Below are 20,771 nucleotides of genomic sequence, written 5' to 3'. Positions count from 1 at the left end.
CACGGTCACTTGTAGTTTGGCCCTAAGGAGGGAGGGGGGGGGGTTCCATACAGTAATTTTATGCCGTGTGGCCCGTGAGATACACACGCTGCTTGGGGGAGTCTCCACACCACAAATGTGCTCGTTTCGTTTCACACCTCATTGTGGAATGCCCTGACATCGCTTCTCCGCATCCTTGCTTTGTCGTCGGTGCTCGTGGCCCAGAGATCCAGGCGCGTCTCTCTTGGAAGGAGCTAAACTAGGAGCTAAACCCCAGGAATCCTTGCTCAGGTGGGACTCTCTCCAGACAGGGAAGCTATTTGGGATGCCTGGTGTGACCACTGGTGCTGTGTGCAGACCTCGTGGTGGAGTGCTCCAGGTGAAGCATCCCCTGCCACGCTTTCCCGGATGGAGTCACTCCTACGCCGCAGAGTTATCTCTTCATTTTATCCAGTTGAGAGGACTCCAGTGACTAAATTCTATCAGTTGAGGAGTGTTTATTGGTTTCTCACTGCGAGTTTTACTTGTGTCCTGGTTTTAACTTGCTGCTGGATGCTTATGATGTTTGGATTCCAGCAGTTTTTGCACGCTGTCAGTTGACTTGAGTTTAAGAAGGTGAAGTGGGGTATAAATATTTTAAATAAAGTTCTTTTTCAGTTTTGAAAGACCTAAAACAAGTCCCTCCTAAGTCTATGCAAACCAGTCTGTCAGATAATTCCCCAGAGCTTGCTACTGTGAAATTTTCTGGTACTTTATAAATTGATATAACAATGCTGGCACTGTGTCATAAGATACATAGGCAGAAGTTGCAGACATTACCAGAATGATTCATATGAAAATAACAACAACAACAACATTCGATTTATACACCACCCTTCAGGACAACTTAACACCCACTCAGAGTGGTTTAAAAAGTGTGTCATTATTATAACAACATTCGGTTTATATACTGCCCTTCAAGATGACTTAACACCCACTCAGAGTGGTTTACAAAGTATGTCATTATTATCCCCACAACAACAATCCCCCTGTGAGGCGGGTGTGGCTGAGAGAGCTCCGAGAGAGCTGTGACTGACCCAAGGTCACCCAGCTGGCTTCAAGAGAAGGAGTGGAGAATCAAACCCGGCTCTCCAGATTAGAATCCTGCCGCTCTTAACCACTACCCCAAACTGGCTCTCCAGTTCGTCCAGATCCATGTCTAGCTCCATGTCTTTTCAAAATAGATGGACCTCAGTCTGATCTAGCAATTAACATCCTTGTGAGAAACACGAACAGAATGCCAACCTATGTAGAGGCAGAAGTATGAAGGCCATTGTAGGGTGATTGGCTTGCCGAGCCCAAGTCCCTTAGACATGTTCTGCTTCAACAAAAACAAGTTGATAGACATCTGTTGGAAAACAGTCCTTTCCTCCAAGCACTAAATAATGACTGCCTTATGTCTCGGGGGCCAAGTGCATCTGATCTAAAGAGCCCCCCTCCCCATGATTGTTTTCTTCCTGGCCTCCCCAATGTGTTTTTCAATGCACTGTCTTCCCATGTGGGCAGTTGCTTAACAGCAACCCTTGCTGCTTGGTAGTGACAGGCCCAGCTTGGTTCCTGAAGAAGGCGACCCTCGTGTGGTCCATGGAGACACAATTTTATATAGTTTAATATAGGGAGCCACTATGCTGTCCAGAAAGAACGAGACAAAATCAATACAGCAAAAAAAAAAAAATCTCATATCGCAGGCATGGTCTCACCTGTTTTGTGCCTCTTAAGATGAGTCATAAGCAATTAAGGCAAATATTAGACCACAGCTGGTTGCCCCAAGTGCCAGAACAGCCTGCCTCTGCCGTGGTTTCAGGCACTTCCCTCCCAGAGCACCAAGGAAGAGGCGCCCTTCCCCCCCCCCTTTGGCCTCCCTCAGCAGATGGCGCTTGGCTGGCCGCTGTGCGGGTGGCACCATGAAACTCTGCAGCCGCATGGCACCAGGGGTCCCTTGGGCATCCTTCGGTGCTGCAGAGGGGCCGGAGGCACTTACAAGGACGGGGCCCTCCTCCTCCTCCTTCAAGAGCCAGCCAAGGAGCCATCGCACAGTACAGAGGGGGCATCTGCCTGCCCAATGGATGCACAACCAAAAACAAGACACCCCTCCCCGAAAAAAACCCCCTGAGCATCTTCTAGATTTGCGAAAGGAGAAGGCTGTTGCATTAAGAGAAGCTTAGGGGCATCCATGTTTCTGCAGCTCAACAAAATCCTGACAAGCTTCGTTCAGACTCTCATCCACAGGCCTGGAGTTCCTGAAACACGTTGCAAAACATGGAAACTCTCCAGCGCTTAATGAGCTTAAAGGGTTATGTGTTTTCTTTACTGAATCTAAGCCAAGATTCACCACATTTCCTTTAACCAAATTACTTCCACATTCCAGAGACATTAATGTAGAGACAGCAGCCACCTGATGTTTTATGAAAATGGAACGTGAAAGTTGAGATGCCTCAACGTGGGGCTAAGACAATCGGCAGAGGGCTTAGACCGGCTTCCCTGCCTGCCATAAATTTGAATTAACTGTATCACTTTATTTAAGTTCCCAACTTGCTGTGGTATATTAGCATATTAAAATTAACTCTGCAGGCTGGAATCAATTCACCTTAATAAAACAACTTACCAGGGGTAAAATTGATAAAAATTATTGTACCCCCTTGTGGTGTTACCTTCATACCCCAATAGGACATTGCCTAATATTATATTTTAAAATCTCCTTCTGCTAAGATGAGTGGCTAACTAATTAACCTTTTCTAGAACCCAATAAGAGCCACAGAATATTCCCGGGGTGACCCCGAGGGTCTGAGGGAGGACAGGAAAGAAGACATTTCACCACAAACGGAGAAAGTCATCTTCATTCAAAACCAGGTGCATTTCTGTATCGACAAAACTGATAAGCATCGTTTAAGATATGCCTGGGTGGATGGGAATGGTACCTTGCCCATAATGCTCCATAAAGGTAATATTTGGAAACGATGAATTATCAGTTAATGAACTGCAGCCTTCTTTAGCCACTTACTGCCTGCCCTGCTCCTACTTTTTACTTTTCCACACAAAATCAAGCCTGGATTATACCAGGATATCAAATGCTCAGGCTGAGTTCTCCTGGGAAATTAGCCAATAAACATATTTTCTTTTCCTTTTCTTTCTTTCTTTCTTTCTTTCTTTCTTTCTTTCTTTCTTTCTTTCTTTCTTTCTTTCTTTCTTTCTTTCTTTCTTTCTTTCTTTCTTTCTTTCTTTCTTTAAAATACATTTATGCCACTTTGCCACTCAACATAGGGCCCACCTACATGGGAAGGGGTCAGTGAGGAAACGTCAAGCGAAACAGAAAAACCGTCAGCTGCTAGCAGAGGTGCCACAGACACTGGCCTTAATGGCAAGTACAGATTCTTGAATGGCAGAAGCCTGAGGAGTTCTGCAAGCAAGCAGCGGCATAGCGTGGGGGCCCCCAGAGGGATAGCCACCCCGGGCACAAAATTTTAAGGGGCGCCCCTCCCTGGGAGCGCTCCCAGCCTGCCTCCCTGCTCCTTCACCGGAGCTGCCCGTGCTGCTGCCACTAGCAAGCTGGGCGCCCTGGCAGCACAGCAGGTGGCACAGCAGGTGGCCTGCCTCCCCACCCCCCCAAGAGCACGGCCATGGTTTGGGCCGCTTGCCTCCCCTGCCCCTTACCTCTTTGCCGCAGCCACCCACACCGCCGCCATCAGCTTGGTGCCCAGCAGTGGCACGGGCAGCTGCGGCGATGTGGCATGGGGCAGTGTGGCAGGCAGCCTGCCTCTCTGCTCATCTCCCCGCCCCTCCCCAATGGGCTTAGACTGGAGTAACTCTACTTACGATTTCACTGTAAGACAAGCATATCACCCCCCATGTCCAAAAGCATATATGGAGTTGGAATTGCCATTATTTTAGCAAGGTAGAATCTATTCTGCCCTGACCTGGACAGCCCAGGCTGAAGCTCAACTGGGTCAGCCTTCTTTAGTGATTGGATGGGAGAGCTCCAGGATTGCAGAGGCAGGCAATGGCCAACCACCTCCGTCAGTCTCCTGCCTTGAAAACCCAGCTACGCCTTGATGGTGCTTTCCACCACTGCCGAGTCTATTCCACCCTCCGTGGAGGTGCAAAAGGCCACATGGGGCGAGCATCAGCAGAGCCACTGCACAGCCTCAGAGCTGACGGGGGGCGGGGGGGGGGGACAGGCCAACAAATCAGAGGTTTGGCTCATGGACGATTGTGCCTGTTGAATATGATGTGTTTGCCTACCAAATGCGTTTGCCGCCAAGTCTGCAGCACGCCTGATTATTTATGTGATCGTTACTGAGGCAGATGAGAAAGCAAGAGAAAAGCATTGGTAATATTAAAGAACATTCTGGCTTATTCTGGCCTGATCTCTTGCGTCACAGATCCATTGGGCAAGGGTATGAAAATGCCTCCAGCCTCCCTTTCCTGTCTGCGAACGGAATGAATGAGATCAAAATGGGGTGTGCAGCGTGGCAAGGCGATTGTTAGCCCGCCGTCCTGAGTGGACTTTAGTCCACTTAAAAACCTAGCATAAGCACATTTGGGACTCATGACAGCAGGAGAAGGCTAAAAGTGCTTGGCCTGCCTGGCACGTATGGATCCGGTCTGAGGTCCAGAAAAGCTTCGTCCTGCCTTTGGTCTCAGGGATAAGAGAGGCTGCTCCAAAATCAGCCCTCTCCCTACTACCCCCTGGTATCCCAGGGAAAAGAGCTGTGACGGGAAAGGAGTGCATAAAAACAGACTTTGTTTATAAAGAGCCCTTTGAGTCTTCCAAAAATCTCAGCCAGCTCACACAAAGCTGTATAGCCAGGTGCATGCTATTATTTCCCTTTTCTGTAGAAGCAAATCTGAAAACCTACTTTTGTCATTCTTCTGCTGCACTTCGATCTGCCTTCTTAGCAACATTCTGCACTTCCATCGGCAGCAGTGATTGCGAACCAGCAGCGAGGGCAATTTTGTCTTCCGTGCATGTGATTAATAAGCTGGAGCTGCGGCCCGTGTGTGCCTGTGGGCTCTTCACTGGATTGACTTGAAAAATACATTTTGTTTCTCCTTCTCCGAGATCTTTACTGAAGTCAGCAGAGATCTCTTGCAAAGAGAGCCACCAGTAGGAACAGGTACTTCCTCCTCCAATTTTTTAATTCATGGCTCAGTGTGACAATGTAACAAACGAGCCCTCGCAGGCCAGGAAGTGCTCGCTATTTCAAAGCGTGTATTTTATCTTTCCTGGTATGCTTCCAGCCATAAGTTCCATCATCCATTTTTAAAAATCCTCTTCAATGTCTCTAAGCAAAACCCTCCTATTCTCAACTGCAGTATACAATAAAGAATCAGCAGTCATCTCTGCTGAGACCTTTGAGAGTGGCTAGAGAAAAGGAGCCTCACTGTTTTTGCAGTTCTATTAAGCATTTCTTGTTCTTGTAAAAGAAAACATGGTTGCTTGCGACATCTGCTTTTCCCATTTTTGTTTAGTGGCCCAGCTACCCCTGTATTCTCTCATACATGACTAAGAGGAAACACAACAGCAACTTCGCTCATGCTTGCTGCCAGTTAACAGATGGTCTTTAAACGATTCAACATAAAAGCACACTTTTATAAAAACTGACCCCCAAACTGCTTCATAAGGGAAGGAGGGTTTTTTTTAGATCTTTAAAACCTTTAAAGAAATTACAATATAAATGAGGCCCTGGAGTACAAAGAACACTTACAGTTTCCAACTTAAAATATCAGGCAAAAGACTTAACAATATGATAAGTATCAGAACAAACACACAATTCCCGCTGCAGCTATATAAAAAGAGGCCGGCCTCTCGCCAAAATCTTTCCTGCTCAGATTTTAAGTATGCCATAAAATGACAGCAAAAAGGCCTGGCAAACCTCTCTGCTGCGGCTGATCCTTACAGCAGACCAGCCAGAGCCGACTTTTCCCATATGTGGGCTACCCTGGTTCAAAGCTGCTCCCAAGGCCGACATCCTAGCAGGCTCCCTTCAGATGCCATTGCACTGGGTGTGCTTCCCCCAGAGCAACCCCACCGACTGCAGCTGGAGGAAGCGGCCCGATGGCTCCGGCCACGAATTTCCCTGTATCACAGGGCACACTGTCAGTGGCCAAACATCTCCACTGTTGCGTGGCATTACCGTGTGTCTGCATCTTCATGGGAGAGAACCAGGGTGGGTCTGGGCTGCCCAGGAGAAAGCTGCCCACTTGCAGGGATTTCGGAGATTGCCTGGGCTCGCTGCCTTTGTCTGGATCTTGCTCTCTCAGCACAGAAAAACCATTTCCTTGCCATCTAAGTTTTAAGGCCCAAACACCCAATTGCTGACGCGCAGGCCCGCTGATTTCACCAGGATACCTGGGAGTCACAGTTAGCGTGCGCAACTGAGGGCTGTCATCCAGATAACCCTGTTAAGAGCCCACCTAGGTGGAGAGGCAGCACAGACACCTTTTAAATCAATAAGCTTGCAGAGGCTACAAAAAGCCAAGGAAGGGACTTAAGAAAAGAGTAAGCCAGCAGCGGCTGCTTTCAAGCTGCTCACTCCTTGGATCGGGCCCACCGCCTTAATCAATGCCAGAACCTGAGCAGTTTTCCAAAAATGAGAAGTTGCTCTGTCCACACCACAGGGCACCACATCCAGACATCCCATTTGCCTCTCGTGGAGGGACACGTCGCCTGCTGGACTGACTTCGGTTTGCTTCATTTTAAAAACAAAGTCTTCAGAATCTCAGTTATATGATGGATCCTATGAGGACTATTGGTAATTTTTATCTAACTGTTTTTATCCCACTTTCCTCCCATACTAGAGACTCAAAGTGGTCTACAAACTAAAAGACACAAACATAATAAACATGTAAACAAAAACTGACAAACCAGCAGAACTCAACCATGGCCAGAAATGACTGGGCTCGATATTTTTGGAAGGTTTGCCGGATAGACTCGGTCACGGCAGTTTTCAAAATTGCCTCTGAAGGAGGAAATCAGTGCGACCTTGTGAGAAATCATCTTTGTGATGGGCTGCAATGACAAATACAATCCTCGTTATTTTCTCTCTTAAAAATGTAATTGGATTTTGTTTTAAAAGCTTGTTTTGCGTCCAAATTAGGTTAAACCTCAGCCAATTTACCCAGTACTAAATTGCTTGTGTTAATGAACAGTTTCATAAGTATTATTCTTTAGCACGTAAAGGGTACCTGTGCCTCTCAGTTCTTGCAAATGAACATTTTCTCCCATTTGCCATTACTGGAGGACAAAAACCAGTTAGCATCTGCCTCCGAGGGTGTGCCACAATGTCAAGAACCTAGTTTTGCTTCCAAATGCCCACCAGCAGAATGGTTCCTTGGCATAAACATGAGGATTTTATATTCTCCTAAATCAGAATTATCTGAGTTAAGAAAGGTAGATATGGTAGTTTCCCCCCCCCCCACACACCCATTTCAAAAGTGTCATGCAAATAAAATAAAAATTAAGAGCCGAGGAATAAATAATGCTGGCAACTAATAGAATGCAGGAAGTAAATTTGTATCACTCAGAGAATCTGCTGTTCCAGAGGCAGCATCAGCTTCTGCGCAGCCGCAATCCATCATCGCATGGAGATGGAACGCTGCAGGAGTGCAGCCGAGCTACACGCCAGAAAGACCAACACACACATTTTAAGAAGGTTATAGAACAAAAGAACTCATTTTATCACTTGGCTTTACCGCTTGAGAAAATGGCTCCTGGTGCGCTGAACTCCGTGATGAATGCGGCCCCTCCAGATCTTTATTGCCCTTGTAAATCACAGGACTGACAGCAGTTAATAAGAAAGCTTTTGAGTGGTTTTGAAGTTTTGCTTTGTACAAATAAAGCTTCATATTAAAGAATTTGCTAGTCCTCAAGGTGTGGAAAAATTATTGCAAGTGAAAGCCCTTTTAACTGTTTGCCTCCTTGGTTAAAAATGGTATGTGCCAAGAACATGACGCGACTAAGCAGCTCTTTTAATTTGCCCTTTTCTGCCCTTATAGATGTTGAAATGGCTTCTGTGCTTCTAAACTTTGGGGAGGGGAACCAATAGGAATGGCCACAATACTTCCGGAAGGGTAAATCAGGGCTGTACCTTTTGCTAAGCATCTATTAGTTTAGTTTAGTTTATTTGGTGTTTAGCTCGCCCTCCCCGCAAGCGGGCTCAGGACGGGGTACAGCAGTCTTAAACTACAATTCCACAACGGGATAAAATACAATACAATAAAACAGAAAAAATCACCAATTAAAGTCATATCACCAATTAAAGTCATGTACACAGAATCCAAATCCAATTTATTACAGAATCATAGATGGGTGCTTCCACATTTCTGCCCCCAAAATACAAAGAGGGAGGGAAACGGGCAGGTGAGATGTCATCAGATACATACGCGGGACAGCTCCTAACAGCCCTAAATAGTCCCGTGCTTTGCAGGGGGCCGGTGGGACGCTCAATGATGGTCCCAGTACCGGACTCAGCCATATGCCTGGTGGAACATCTCTGTCTTGCAGGCCCGCTGAAATGATACAAGATCTTGGCGGGCCTGGGTGTCATCAGACAGAGAGTTCCACCAGGTTGGGGCCAGGACCGAAAAGGCCCTGGCCCTGGTCGAACCCAGGCGAGCTGCCCTAGGGCTAGGGATCACCAATAAGTTCTTACCTGCTGAATGAAGCGCTCTCCGGGGCACATACGGGGAAAGATGGTCCCTCAGGTATGCTGGCCCGTCTGTTTAGGGCTTTAAAGGTCAAAACCAACACCTTGAAACGGATCCAGAATTCCACGGGGAGCCAGTGAAGCTGCTGCAGAACTGGTGTAATGTGTGCCCTGTATGGAACACCCACCTGGACATGAGCAGCAGCATTCTGGACCCACCGTAGTCTCCGGATCAGCCCCAAGGGGAGCCTTGCATAGAGCGAGTTACAGTAGTCCAACCTGGAGGTGACCGTTACGTGAATCACTGTCGGTAGGTCCTGGGCTGAGAGATAGAGGGCAAGCTGCCTGGCTTGCTGCAGATGGAAAAAAGCATTCCGGGCAACAGCCGCGACCTGGGCCTCCATAGACAGGGAGGAATCCAGGATCACACCAAGACTCCTGACAGATGAGACAGGCACCAACAGGTCCCCTCCAAAGGCCAGGAGATGGATCCTCGCATCTGGCAGCCCATGGCCCAAGTACAGGACCTCCATCTTCTCAGGTTTCAGCTTCAGTCTGCTCTGCTTCACCCAACCCGACACGGCCTCTAGAGCTCTCGAAAGGGCATCCGGGGCAGAGTCAGGTTGGCCACCTATCAACAGATACAACTGGGTGTCATCCGCATACTGGTGACAACCCAGTCCGAAACTCTGCACCAGCTGGGCGAGGGGGCGCATATAAAGGTTGACCAACAGGGGAGAGAGTATCGCCCCCCTGTGGGACGCCACGCACCAATGACTGGCGCATGGACACCCTTCCCCCCAGCACTTCCTTCTGTCCTCGACCGTCTTTAGAGTCTTTACCCTGTTGCAGAGCCCAGAGAGGATTGTGTGGCTCAGCTATGAATGGGATTTCACGTTTTCGAAAATGTGAAATCTCTGAAAAGATCGCAGATCACCATCATAACAGGACCATATTCTGAGCCAATATGAGACAAACAGCCTTCCCTACAGCTCTAACCTCATTCTGTGCCACAGAGAACAGAGTTTCCTCTGACCTAGTTCAGGGAGGGTCATTTGCACCAGGAAATGGATTTCTGCACCTACCAAGTCAGGGAGGAGCAGGGGCAATTAATGATGCACAACAGCGCTCATTAGAAAACGAAAACCAATCACCCCCCCAAAAAACACACACCCATGTAGCCATTCCCTCCCCAGTGCACAAATATTCCTGACTCAATGCCAACCTGTGCACGTCGCTCTGCTTGCCCGCCCTCATCAACCACCAGCAGCAAAACTTCTGAACCCAGCTGCATGCCGTTCTTCGGGGCTGATCTTGTTTTGTTCCCCACAGGGGGATCCAGTGAGACTTTCCAGGTACAGAGGAAGTGTTCAGTGTGCACAAGCCCCCCACTGGTTAATCCCTGTGCTGAAGCCGAGGCGTTTCCCTGAGGATGATTTTTCATTTCGTTCTGACCCTGTGCTGCTTTGGTTTACCCTGAATTCCGCATGCACGTTTTTTCTTTTAGTATTAACTTCAGTCCCCCTGCCCCCGAGTTCTTTCGAGACTTTCATTCCTATCTTTTTGGAAGCCAATTCTGAGTTGCCTTTATTCCTCCTGCATAATGTCTCTTGGTCTTGTTCGCCCCTCCCACCCTCACCCACCTCCAGCCCACTTTTTGAAGACTATACATTCGTCATCGTCGAACCACCACTACCCTGGTTTCATTTTTGAACTTCATTTTTAACCATTGCTTTCATATCACTATACAATATATATGCTTGTAGATCAGTTCCCAAGAAAATCAGGAAAGAGTCCAGCGTGAGGAAAAGCCAGCGTTCTAAGAAAGGACTCCTGCTCACCAGGCAATTGAACATCTGCGCATACATTGAAACCAACTTATGCCGTGGCTTCCAAAACCCATTCTCTTAATGTCTTACAGAAGCCTAATCAGTAATTTCCCTTAAAGTCCAACTATGAGAAAAAGAAATTGACAAACGATTAAAGCACTTGACTTTACACAATTGAGTCCCAGCTGGGTGTTTTGCAATTGCGTAATCCCTCTAAACTCTTCCATCGCAGCTCAAGAATCCCTTGCCAAATCATGTATTGATTGCTGATCCACAGTTAAATCGCGTATCATCTCACCTGCTGGCCTTTATTGAGCTTCCAAGACCACTACATCATTTCGCGATTCTTTGATTAGGCAGAGGATGCACTGCATTTGTTGCCTGCCTATGCCAGCCGAGTTGCTCAGCAGGTCTGATCATCTGGAAGGAAGCAGCTGGGTGGCCCCATTTACTCCTTGGAGGCAGAATGGAGGCATGCAACATTATTGGCAGTGTAGCATACTGAACGAAGCTTCCCGTTTGCCAGGTTACAGAGCAATTTCGAGGACACAGCAAGGCGTATCACAGCCACAGAGTTTGGGTGGCGGGGAGCCTTATTACTAATCCAGCCCACTGCTCCAAAGTCTCTTTTTCACTCTCGGTTCCTGTCTGCCATGAAAACCCCTTTACTCCTCTCTCGAATATGTAAGGCTAGCATCCAACAGCTACATGGCTAACGGGCTTGTTTAAATCTCTTCTCACCAAGTCTATCTATTAACTATCTTCCGCGGAAACTAAATGTTTAATTATCCAATAAAAACACACATTATAATTGTCTCTGTACACGTGACATTTAAGGGTGCCTAATGAAGATAACAGACCTTCCCAAGTAATTAACGCAGACTGATCTTCTGTTCAAGAAATCATTGTAAGTGCAAGAACGGTCATCCATAACTTCAGCAGTGAATGCCCTTCAACTAAAGACAGTGTTCATTTGTCTGATTTAAAATCCGCGCTTTAAATCTCTGATTAATGAATTAATCGATTAATGTGCCGATTCATTTGATAAATGCTTTCTGACATCGTTCTTGCTGAAAATGCTGATGTCAGAAACTGAAAGAGGAGGAAGAGGAGTGATTGTCACGTGTGGGCGCGTCTGGTGGCAAAGGGCAGGGGAGGCTGGCCGGCAAGTTGGCCTGCTGCTCCAACTGTGTATCTTTTCCGTCCCTTGGTTATTGCCTGACATGATTTAACAACTGTAATTCCTTATTTAACGATGTCAAAGGTTTTTAGGAAATTGACTGTATTTCACCAACAATATATTTCTTCTTGATTACCAAGTGGTTAAAATGATTTTAAACCGAGACAGCAAAATAAAGCAGTAATAAAATCAATAGAAGGTGCTTAAAACATTCTGTCTATTAGGTAATGGCATTTAAAATATCCGTAGCTTGTAATGGCACTTAGGATAGGCCCAAAAATCAATGAGCTAAATTACTTATTGAACTAGTTAATTTGAACGTTGAGTTTTATATGTATATTGATAAAACAAGCTTCCAAAACTGCCATTATTGTATGGTTAGAAGTCTCCCTCTGCTGGTAAAAATGAAAAAAAATCCACGTGGGGATAACAGTGGGAAATTAAATGGTGTAATCTCTAGAAACGCCGCTCGAGGTCCTTGGTTCCTTTAATATTGCAGTATTCAAAGTATGAGCCACTTACGCACATTCAACATTTCTTTCTCATACAGAGATCCTTTGGGGATGCATCTCATAAGGACATGCAGTGAAAACGTTCCACTTATTACAGCAATGGCAGGCACCGGATAGTCTGCTGACAGAACTTCCAAGGAAAGGTTACACTGTGGTACAGACTCTGTTCAGGCCCAAGGCCAGGCCATGGTGTAATGCCTGGGAATGCTTCTGCAAGCTCCCTCTTGTGTTCAAGCCCCCCCCCCCGCCCCCCCACATACTACAGGGTTTCTCTATTGTTACAACATCTGAGTTGGCAAGGGAAGGCACAATGGGGAGTTTAAAACTCCTGACCTCTGGTGCCACAGGCAGAATAAATGGTGTTTCTTGACGACACACTTAAGGCTTAGCCAGCTGAACCTGGGTATCGATCTATTTCTACTAAGCCTTATGAGACCCCAGCGTCAGAGCACGGTTCTGTCTGCACTTGTCTCACGGGAGCAGCTCATGCCTGGCCAAGCCACCTGGTCCCTTGTGAACTTGACCTCCTGCTTGACTTGGACTACATTACTGACTCCTGTTATTTCCTTTAGTTGTCACTTACAAACCTTGACCTTTTGACTGCCCTGGAGTACTTGCTTATGGAAGAGCAGACCCTGAAACCTTGCTGTCAAGGGCCTGGCACCATGGTTAGAGCTAACTTGACTCACAAATATTTTCAGTCTGTAGTTTAAAACTGTACTTTGGAGGCAAGATGATGCTCATCTGTCAATTTACATGACACGGCAAATACTGGCTGGAGAAAATCAGGAAGAGGAGGAGAGAATTCACGATGGAAGAGGGAGAATGCAAACCTCTGGGGGCACCTGATTGTCAAAGCAGAATCTGGAGAGGCATCTGAATTAAGCAATAAGGTTTTCAGCATGAGGCCCTTCCAGAAGCACTCACATACTGTGAAATGGCAAACAACTTCTTCCTTCCCATGGCTGCCAAGGCAACATAACCTGGCTGGACATGGACAGAAGAACTTGGTTGGTGCATTTTCTTTTTTAGAACATGTTTCCAAAAAGTGTTCCAGGATTCCTCACTCCTGGACCGCCGCTGTGACATATCCAGTAGATCTGCACCTTTTCTCTGCCTCTCGTGAGAATTAACCTCTGTCCTGAAATCCTAACCAAGATTCTACACTAAATCTCTTGAGGAAACGGGCTTGGCCAAAAGGCCTTCCTTGCGGCCTGCAGTTCTGTGGGCCTCCCTCTTTGCCCGCGGGTTCGCCAACGTGGACAGTCCCCGGGGGGAGGCGGGGGGGGGACCCGGATTCTACCGGCCGGAGGAGGCTCGCCAGGCGCGCCATCAACCTCCCGCGGGGCTTCCCAGGCAGGCCCAGCCGCGGTGGGCATCACCCTTCCGGGCCGGCCGGGAAAGCGCCTCAGCCGAGGGAGACGCCGCGGAAACGGCCCGCCCGGGAAAATGGCGGCCTAGGCGGAGGCAGACGCACTTCCGGCCCGGAAGCGGAACCGCGCCCTTCCCAAGATGGCCACTGGGCGGCGGCGCTCCTCCAAGATGGCGCCGGGCCCGGGCCCCGCCCCTCCTCCCCTCGCGCCTGCGCCGTGCGTGCGTGCGTGGGCCGCAGAGCCTGCCGGAGGGAGCGCGGCGGCGATGCCGGAGCTGGCGGTGGAGCGGGTGGTGGTGCACCCGCTGGTGCTGCTCAGCGTCGTCGACCACTTCAACCGGTGGGCCGCCCGCGCGAGCGAGCGAGGGAGGGACGGACCCGCGCGGCGCCGCGCCGAGGAGGCGGGCCGTGGGGCCCGGCGGGGCTTCCTCGGGCCGGAGCCCTCCGCGGGGGTGGGCTGGATGGCCCCTGGGGTGCCCTAACGGCGCGCTTCTCTTCTCCCCCCCGCCGCGTGGCTCAGGATCGGCAAGGTGGGCAACCAGAAGCGCGTGGTGGGCGTCCTGCTGGGCTCCTGGCAGAAGAAGGTCCTGGACGTCTCCAACAGCTTCGCCGGTGAGGAGGAGGCCCGGCCCGGCCCGGCCCAGCCGCCCCGGCCCTGCCCCGGCCCCGGCCCAGGGCGACCCGGGCAGAGCCAGCCCGCCGCCCCCCCCCCCCCGCCCAGCCCTTCCCTGCCCTGCCGAACCCTGCCCGGCTGCTTTGCCCCGCGGAGCCCGTCCGGCTTGCGGCCCCCGGCAGGCCTCACGGCAGGGCGGCCCCTCTGGGCCCTGCGGCGGGCGATCTGCGCCCGGGCGTGACGGCCGCCGCCTGCTTCTGCCCGCAGTGCCCTTCGATGAAGATGACAAAGATGACTCCGTGTGGTTCCTGGACCACGACTACCTGGAGAACATGTACGGGATGTTCAAGAAAGTGAACGGTAGGAGGCTTGTGGCCGGAGCCGCCCCCGGCCACCTGCAGGGCTGTGGCAGGGGCAGGCGCCCGCTGGCTGCTATAGTGCAGGCAGTGCGAGGCGTTCCCCTGCGACTCCATGCCGCAGGAAGCTCTTTAGTAGCGGCCCCATTGGGAGGGGGCTCCCGGGCTGGGTCCCGGTCCCGGCCGCTTCCTGAGTCATGACTCCCCTCCTGGTTTTTTGTCTCTTCTCTAGCCAGGGAGAGAATTGTGGGATGGTACCACACTGGCCCCAAGCTCCACAAGAACGATATCGCCATCAACGAGCTCATGAAGAGATACTGTTCGAATTCAGTAAGGGCTGCTCTTGGTACACGCAAAGCCCACTGGGGCTGGAAGCCACACAAGGGTTGTAGGAGGACCCTTGGAGCGGTTACAGGCTTTGCTGTGGCTCCAACGACTGACCGATTGTGGGTTTCGGAACTTGGAGGGCGAGTGCCCCGCCCTGGCTGTGCCCGCATGGGGCTGTTTGGGCATTGGGTTCCTTCTGCCTGGCACGGCTTGGGCCCCAGCAGGTAATGCTGCTGTTTTTACAGAGAGGGGCCTCCCTCACTGTTGTTAGGAGGTGTTTTGCACTTGCTGGCGCTAAAGTTTTTTTCCCCGCACAGGTTTTGGTAATCATCGATGTGAAGCCAAAAGATTTGGGGCTGCCTACAGAAGCCTACATCTCCGTGGAAGAGGTTCACGATGTGAGTAACCTGGGTCTAGCATGGCAAATGACTTTAGCCTTCTTGTTCTCCTTGGCAGTGGGTTTTGCGGGGGGGGGGGTGTACTTTTGACAGCTGTCCTGAGCTGCACGACGAGGCAGCTGGGCCTGTGAGGAGCTTGTTGCTCATGACCAGGCCAGGCATGACTTGGCAGACTGGTTGTGTGTGGAGAACTCCCCGGCTCCCTTGTGGAGGCTTTGGTAACTGCACAAGCCTTGTCGCATCGAGGCTCTGGCCTGAGCTGCTCAGCCGCTGGGTGGAGAATCTCTTCCCAGTCTCGGTTTTGTGACAAGTGGCTTGCGATGCCGTTCCTCGCCTGCTGGCTTGTTGTGGTCTTGTTCGGATCTGGCAGGTTTGGGCTGCTTGTTGCAGAATGCACCCAGTTTCTGGGGTGCTCTCACACACCAGCTGGGCCTGTTTTCTGCCTGGAGTGGTGGCGGCTCCTTCCTGCCTTCAGGCTGTGATGGGGTTTTGCTTGTTTTTGCATCCTGAAGGACGGAACACCAACATCCAAGACTTTCGAACACGTGACCAGTGAGATTGGAGCTGAGGAAGCTGAGGAAGTTGGGGTGGAGCATTTGTTACGGTAAAGGGTGCTTTGCTTGCCTGCTGTTACCAAAAACAAGCTGGCTTTCGCTCCCCATTCAGAGAATGCAGGGAGGGTGGTGGTTGCCGTTCGTGTCTTGGCACATGGAAAACGGATGCTAGCTGGCCCACGGCTAGCACACCACAAGGCCTTGCAGGATAGCCTCGGGGAGGGGAGAAGATGGGGAGACAAAACTCGGGGGCCAGTGGTTTGGTTTGCTTTCTTGAGGTTTGCGGGGTTTAGAGGACTTATCTTCTGTTTCCCAGGGAGGGGGACTTGGTTTCAAACTTTTATCCCTGACCCATCCGCCACACAAGAGATCTAGAAGCATACTGCCCAGTCATCTGTCATGACTTCTCCTCTTCTCTCTCTCTCTCGGGATCCCCCTGATCATGTCCGTCCTTTCCCGTCAACCCAACGCTCTTCTCTCCTTCCCTTCCCGGCTGCTGCAGTGACATTAAAGACACCACCGTGGGCACTCTCTCGCAGCGCATCACGAACCAGGTCCACGGCTTGAAGGGTCTGAATTCGAAGCTGCTCGACATCCGGAGCTACCTGGAGAAAGTGGCCACAGGCAAGCTTCCCGTTAACCACCAGATCATCTACCACCTCCAGGATGTGTTCAACCTGCTGCCAGATGTCAACTTGCAAGAGTTTGTGAAGGCCTTCTACCTGAAGACCAACGACCAGATGGTGGTGGTGTACTTGGCCTCCCTCATCCGCTCGGTGGTTGCCCTCCACAACCTGATCAACAACAAGATTGCCAACAGAGACGCAGAGAAAAAAGAGGGCCAAGAGAAAGAGGAGGCCAAGAAGGAGAGGAAAGACGAGAAGGAGAAAGGGGAGGCCAAGAAGGAGGAGAAGAAGGAGAAGAAGTAGTAGAATTTTGTATTTATACATTAAAATCTTGGAAGCTGAATGTTGAAGGCTTTTTTTCTGAGAGTGTGACAGCTGGGATGTAATCGCAGCTGCTCTGGGGGCAGGGGCTGGCAGAACATAACAGCTTTTACTACTTGAGACCATTCTGTCATGGCAACTAAATACAAATAAAAAAGACATTTTTATAATTTTTAAAAAAAGGAACTAGTGACTAGCACAGTGGGAGTGGAGTTTGACACGCTGTCTCTGGACTGCTTGCTGCGCAGGGATCCCCGTTGGCTGTGAAGTACGTAGCGCCCCCCCCCCCACCTTCAGTAGCAAGCGAGGCAGGAGACGGTCTTGTCCTCTCCCTTGGCAGCTGAAGCAGGCAACCGTATCCCCTTGGGAGAAGCCTGGCTGGCCCATGGAGCTCTGCGGAAGGTCCTCTCCCACTAGCAGCAGAGCGCCGAAGCGTTGGGCGTGGCTCCTTTCAGTGCAAGGTTGCAGGGCAGAAACGTCGCTCCTCAGCCTGCGCAGGGGGAAGGCGGTGCCATTTGGTTGTCCTTCGTGTTGCGCCTCTGAAAGGCCGCGAGGACGACAGCCAAGAGTCAACAAGCTGTGGCGGATCAGGCGTGGGGAGCGGGGGGGGGGTGTCTCCTGCCTGAAGGCTTGCTGAGCAGCAGGGGGCACCATACGCTCTCTCTAGCATGCTGTTTGCTGCCCTTCAGGGTGGTGCAGGTGAGCCTGAGCAAATATTTTGCATCCAGCCTCGGCGCTGAAAACAAGAGGAGATCTGGGAAAGGCCACCTATGCGGAGCCCTCGGCACAAGCGAGGAGGGAGTGATCTTGAAATTCCAGAAACTGAGGAGGGGAGGGGAAACGGATCATCTATTTCAAACAGTCGTCTGTGCCTCTCTGCGCTGAAGAATTCTCTCAGGCCAGGTTGAAACTTGGGAGCAACTAGAAAGAGCGCATGTGCCGGACTCAGATTGGGGCAGGCCATCGCCAGCCTTGCGGGGTGCTGAGCCCAGTGGCTCATCATGGCTCATCATGCGCCAACCTCAGCAGCTCCATCTTGGCTCCAGTGACCTGCCTGGGCACTCGGGGACTGTCCACTGCTGCCACTCCTCTGGCAGGCAGGTGGGAAAGGGGGGTGGAAAACTAAGGGGGGGGATGCTGCAGACCCCTGCCTAGAGCTTCCTGGGTAGCTGCGGGCGAGGGGCTCTTTTGACTGCCCTGTCACAGCTTGGAAGGATTCTCCTCGGACAGGGCAGCAAACATTTGCCCCGGGCTAGAAGACCCGTTCCTTTCACCAGAAAGGGTGCGGGGTCAGCACCTCCCCCAGGCCTGGTCATCGGGATCAGGGAGTTCAGGCGCCTTAAGCTGCGCCTTGATGCAAGACTAGCCCATAACGATCACCTTCGGCCCCCGTTGGGCTCTTCTACAGCACCAAGCAAAATAATTGGCAGGCTTGGAAGGGGGTGGCGCTAGAAGACGCCCTTTCCAAACAGCAGAAGAGGCTGGCCTCTGCTGAAAAGGCTTCCTCACAAACGGGTGTTACTGGAGGGGGGGGTCTGGAGGGGGGGTCAGGGCTTGAGGCTTTCCCAGGGGCAGCTCCCCCCCCCCCCCCGATGTCAACTAATGCCTCTCTCCTGGCTTGGGCTACCTGAGAGAGCACACCTGATGTGAGCCAGAGCTCCTACCCTCGTTTGCCTCTTCTGGCCAGACCCGGAGGCTTTTCTCCTGCAGCCTAATAAGAAATGGTTCCAAGTCCAGCAGCACCTTGTGTGTGTTTGCAAAGTGCCATCAAGTTGCATCTGACAGTAACTCCATAGGGTTTTCAAGCAACAAACATTGTCGTCGTGTGCCTGTGTTGTAATCCTTGAGGGGGGGGGGCCTCCCATCCAGGTACTAACCAGGGCCAACTTGGCTTAGCTTCTGAGATCTGATGAGATCGGGCTAGTCTGGGCTATTAGTCTGCTACTTCAAATGCCAACTGAAGTTTCAAGGGTATAAACTGTGAAGAGTCCATGATCACTTCATCAGATGCAAACGAGAATGAAGACCCTTCAGCCCTATGCCCATCTCCCAGCTGCACCTTAGTCCTGGTACCGAACCATTTCATTAATTATATGACCACATCCCTTTTGGTTTCTCTGGTTCTTTCTCTCAAACACCCCTGCACTAAGGTATGGAGCCATTTCTTTTGAGAACAAAGGGGCCACGCTTTGTGCTTGTAGACTGAGGAGCCACAATGAGAGAAACGGAAAAGTTCCTCGTTGAGGATGACAGCAAGCGAGCTGCAGGCTCAGACACATCGGATGTGGGTGCTTCTCGTGTGCAGCTGCGTCAAGATACAATGTTGAATGTCGCAGCTCTTTGGGATGTGGACAAGCCTTTCAGTGGAAAACAAGGAAACTCTGCCATAGCTACTGCTGGCATTGACGGAGAGCAGGCGTGGCGTGACAGCCTGGCTAGGAATCCCCACTTCTAGTACGGAAGCTTGCTTGGGCCCACCCCATACTCTCCATTTGGCCTACCTCACAGGGCTGTTGTGAGAACACTGTTCTAAGCCACTTTGAGACCCAACTGGGGAGGAAATTAGGATATAAGTAAATAAATGTAAATACAAAACAAGCTAAATAAAGGCATTTCTGTAGCCAGGCAAGGGGCAAGCCAGGTTGAAGCACTTGGCTGTCTGCACGGACAAAGAAGGAACAGCAACGGTGCAGGAAAAGAGTTCTTTCATACAGAGTAACCCCCAGATTTTTTGCCTTCGCCTTGTCAGGGGGATCTTCAGAATTCTATTTTGTCTGTGCACCATTTCTATTCCTTCTTCGTTTTGACTTGGTGCACCCCCCTTTTTTTTTCATATTCAGCCTGGATATCAACAGCTCTCTCCTGAAATGGATCTTAACATTATAGCGAATGACTTCATCAAGACAGCACCAATTAAAAGAAGTACAGTCAGTATTGAATGATACTAGCAATATTATGTTTAGACTGTTTGTCCTAATTAATACATTTGATAATTTGTGTAATAAAGACCCGTTTCACATACTTGTTCGTGAATTTGTTTTCGGAGCTTGGCCTTTGGCCCCACTGCCTCTGAGGCTTGCCCCCCCCCCCAGGAAATGGAGATGTCCACACCCTTGCTCATGGGGAGGGAAGATGGCAGCCCCCAGCAGCTGGAACACGTGGTTGGTTTAATGTCCAAGAACACAGCGAACTGCCTGGGCGGAAGCAGAGTGCACAAAACCCGCCTGTGCAGCCGGGCCAAGCTAAACACGGAGCTCGGGCCCTGCTGGCTGCCTCTCTGCCCACAAAACAGGCCTTGCCTAACTGCCGGCCTGCCGGCCTCCCTGGGCAACCTCATTGCCTCTAGGCTCTGAGCAGCAGAAAACCCCTTCCCCCCCAGCAGGCCCAGGCCCTCCCCGTCCCTTGCCCATTTGGGGGGCTGAAGCCACCACCTGAGCACCTAAACACCTTCCCGACCCACCCTGGCCTTCGTCCTACCTCCCTGCAAAGCTCAGGGGCTTTATGCTTCACCCAGACCCCATCCATTCCTACAGCTCCCCTACATGGGGAGACACAAGAGCCGCAGCTCCTTCGAGGCGGCTCTACCCTGAGGCTAGCACAAACGGGTACCCTTGGTATGGCCTCAGTTTTGCCACCGTATGCATCCTCCCCTCCTGAAGCAGCCAGGTAGGCAGGGCCTAAAAGCATCCTCAGGCACCCAAAGCCGGGAAATGCCACCCTCCTCCCCCTCTCTACACACTCCTTGCCCCGGACTTGGTCTTTGCCCACAGCCAGCCAGAGGGCAGCCCAGCAGGTACGGGGATCTTCCCAAGCTGTGACAGGCTGCAGCGTCCCCAAGAGCACCCCCCCCCCAGCTCCCAGGTGAGGACAGGGAAGAACTTGCCACTCCCCGCCCGCCTAAAACACGGAGGGAGACACAAAGCCCACAAGCAGCTGCAGATTTTTTATTGCACAAGAAATCGGCGTCACCGAGGCAGGGTGGTGCAGTACAAAACTATCCAGATTCCTCATCAAAAGCTA

At 50.9% G+C, this 20,771-nt stretch overlaps 1 protein-coding gene across 1 annotated transcript; it reads left to right on the top strand.

The window, feature by feature from the left end:
* Positions 1-13,761: 13,761 nt before the first annotated feature.
* PSMD7 (proteasome 26S subunit, non-ATPase 7) lies at positions 13,762-16,773 on the top strand. Its single transcript, XM_055000949.1, has 7 exons — positions 13,762-13,896; positions 14,077-14,168; positions 14,437-14,529; positions 14,758-14,855; positions 15,170-15,250; positions 15,763-15,854; positions 16,307-16,773. The coding sequence occupies exons 1-7, from the start codon at positions 13,823-13,825 to the stop codon at positions 16,731-16,733; spliced, it is 957 nt and encodes a 318-aa protein (XP_054856924.1). The 5' UTR covers positions 13,762-13,822; the 3' UTR covers positions 16,734-16,773.
* The last annotated feature ends 3,998 nt before the right edge of the window (positions 16,774-20,771 follow it).

Source organism: Eublepharis macularius, chromosome 16 (assembly GCF_028583425.1).
Source record: "Eublepharis macularius isolate TG4126 chromosome 16, MPM_Emac_v1.0, whole genome shotgun sequence".
Lineage (NCBI taxonomy): Eukaryota > Metazoa > Chordata > Lepidosauria > Squamata > Eublepharidae > Eublepharis > Eublepharis macularius.
The sequence above is the reverse complement of the archived record's forward strand: the minus strand, read 5'-3'. Positions and strand labels throughout refer to the sequence as shown.

Coding starts and splice junctions, on each gene's coding strand:
- PSMD7 (XM_055000949.1), top strand. CDS start 13,823: ATGCCGGAGCTGGCGGTGGAGCGGGTGGTGGTGCACCCGCTGGTGCTG. Junction 13,897..14,076: donor GTCGTCGACCACTTCAACCG/GTGGGCCGCCCG, acceptor CGCGTGGCTCAG/GATCGGCAAGGTGGGCAACC. Junction 14,856..15,169: donor AGAGATACTGTTCGAATTCA/GTAAGGGCTGCT, acceptor TTCCCCGCACAG/GTTTTGGTAATCATCGATGT.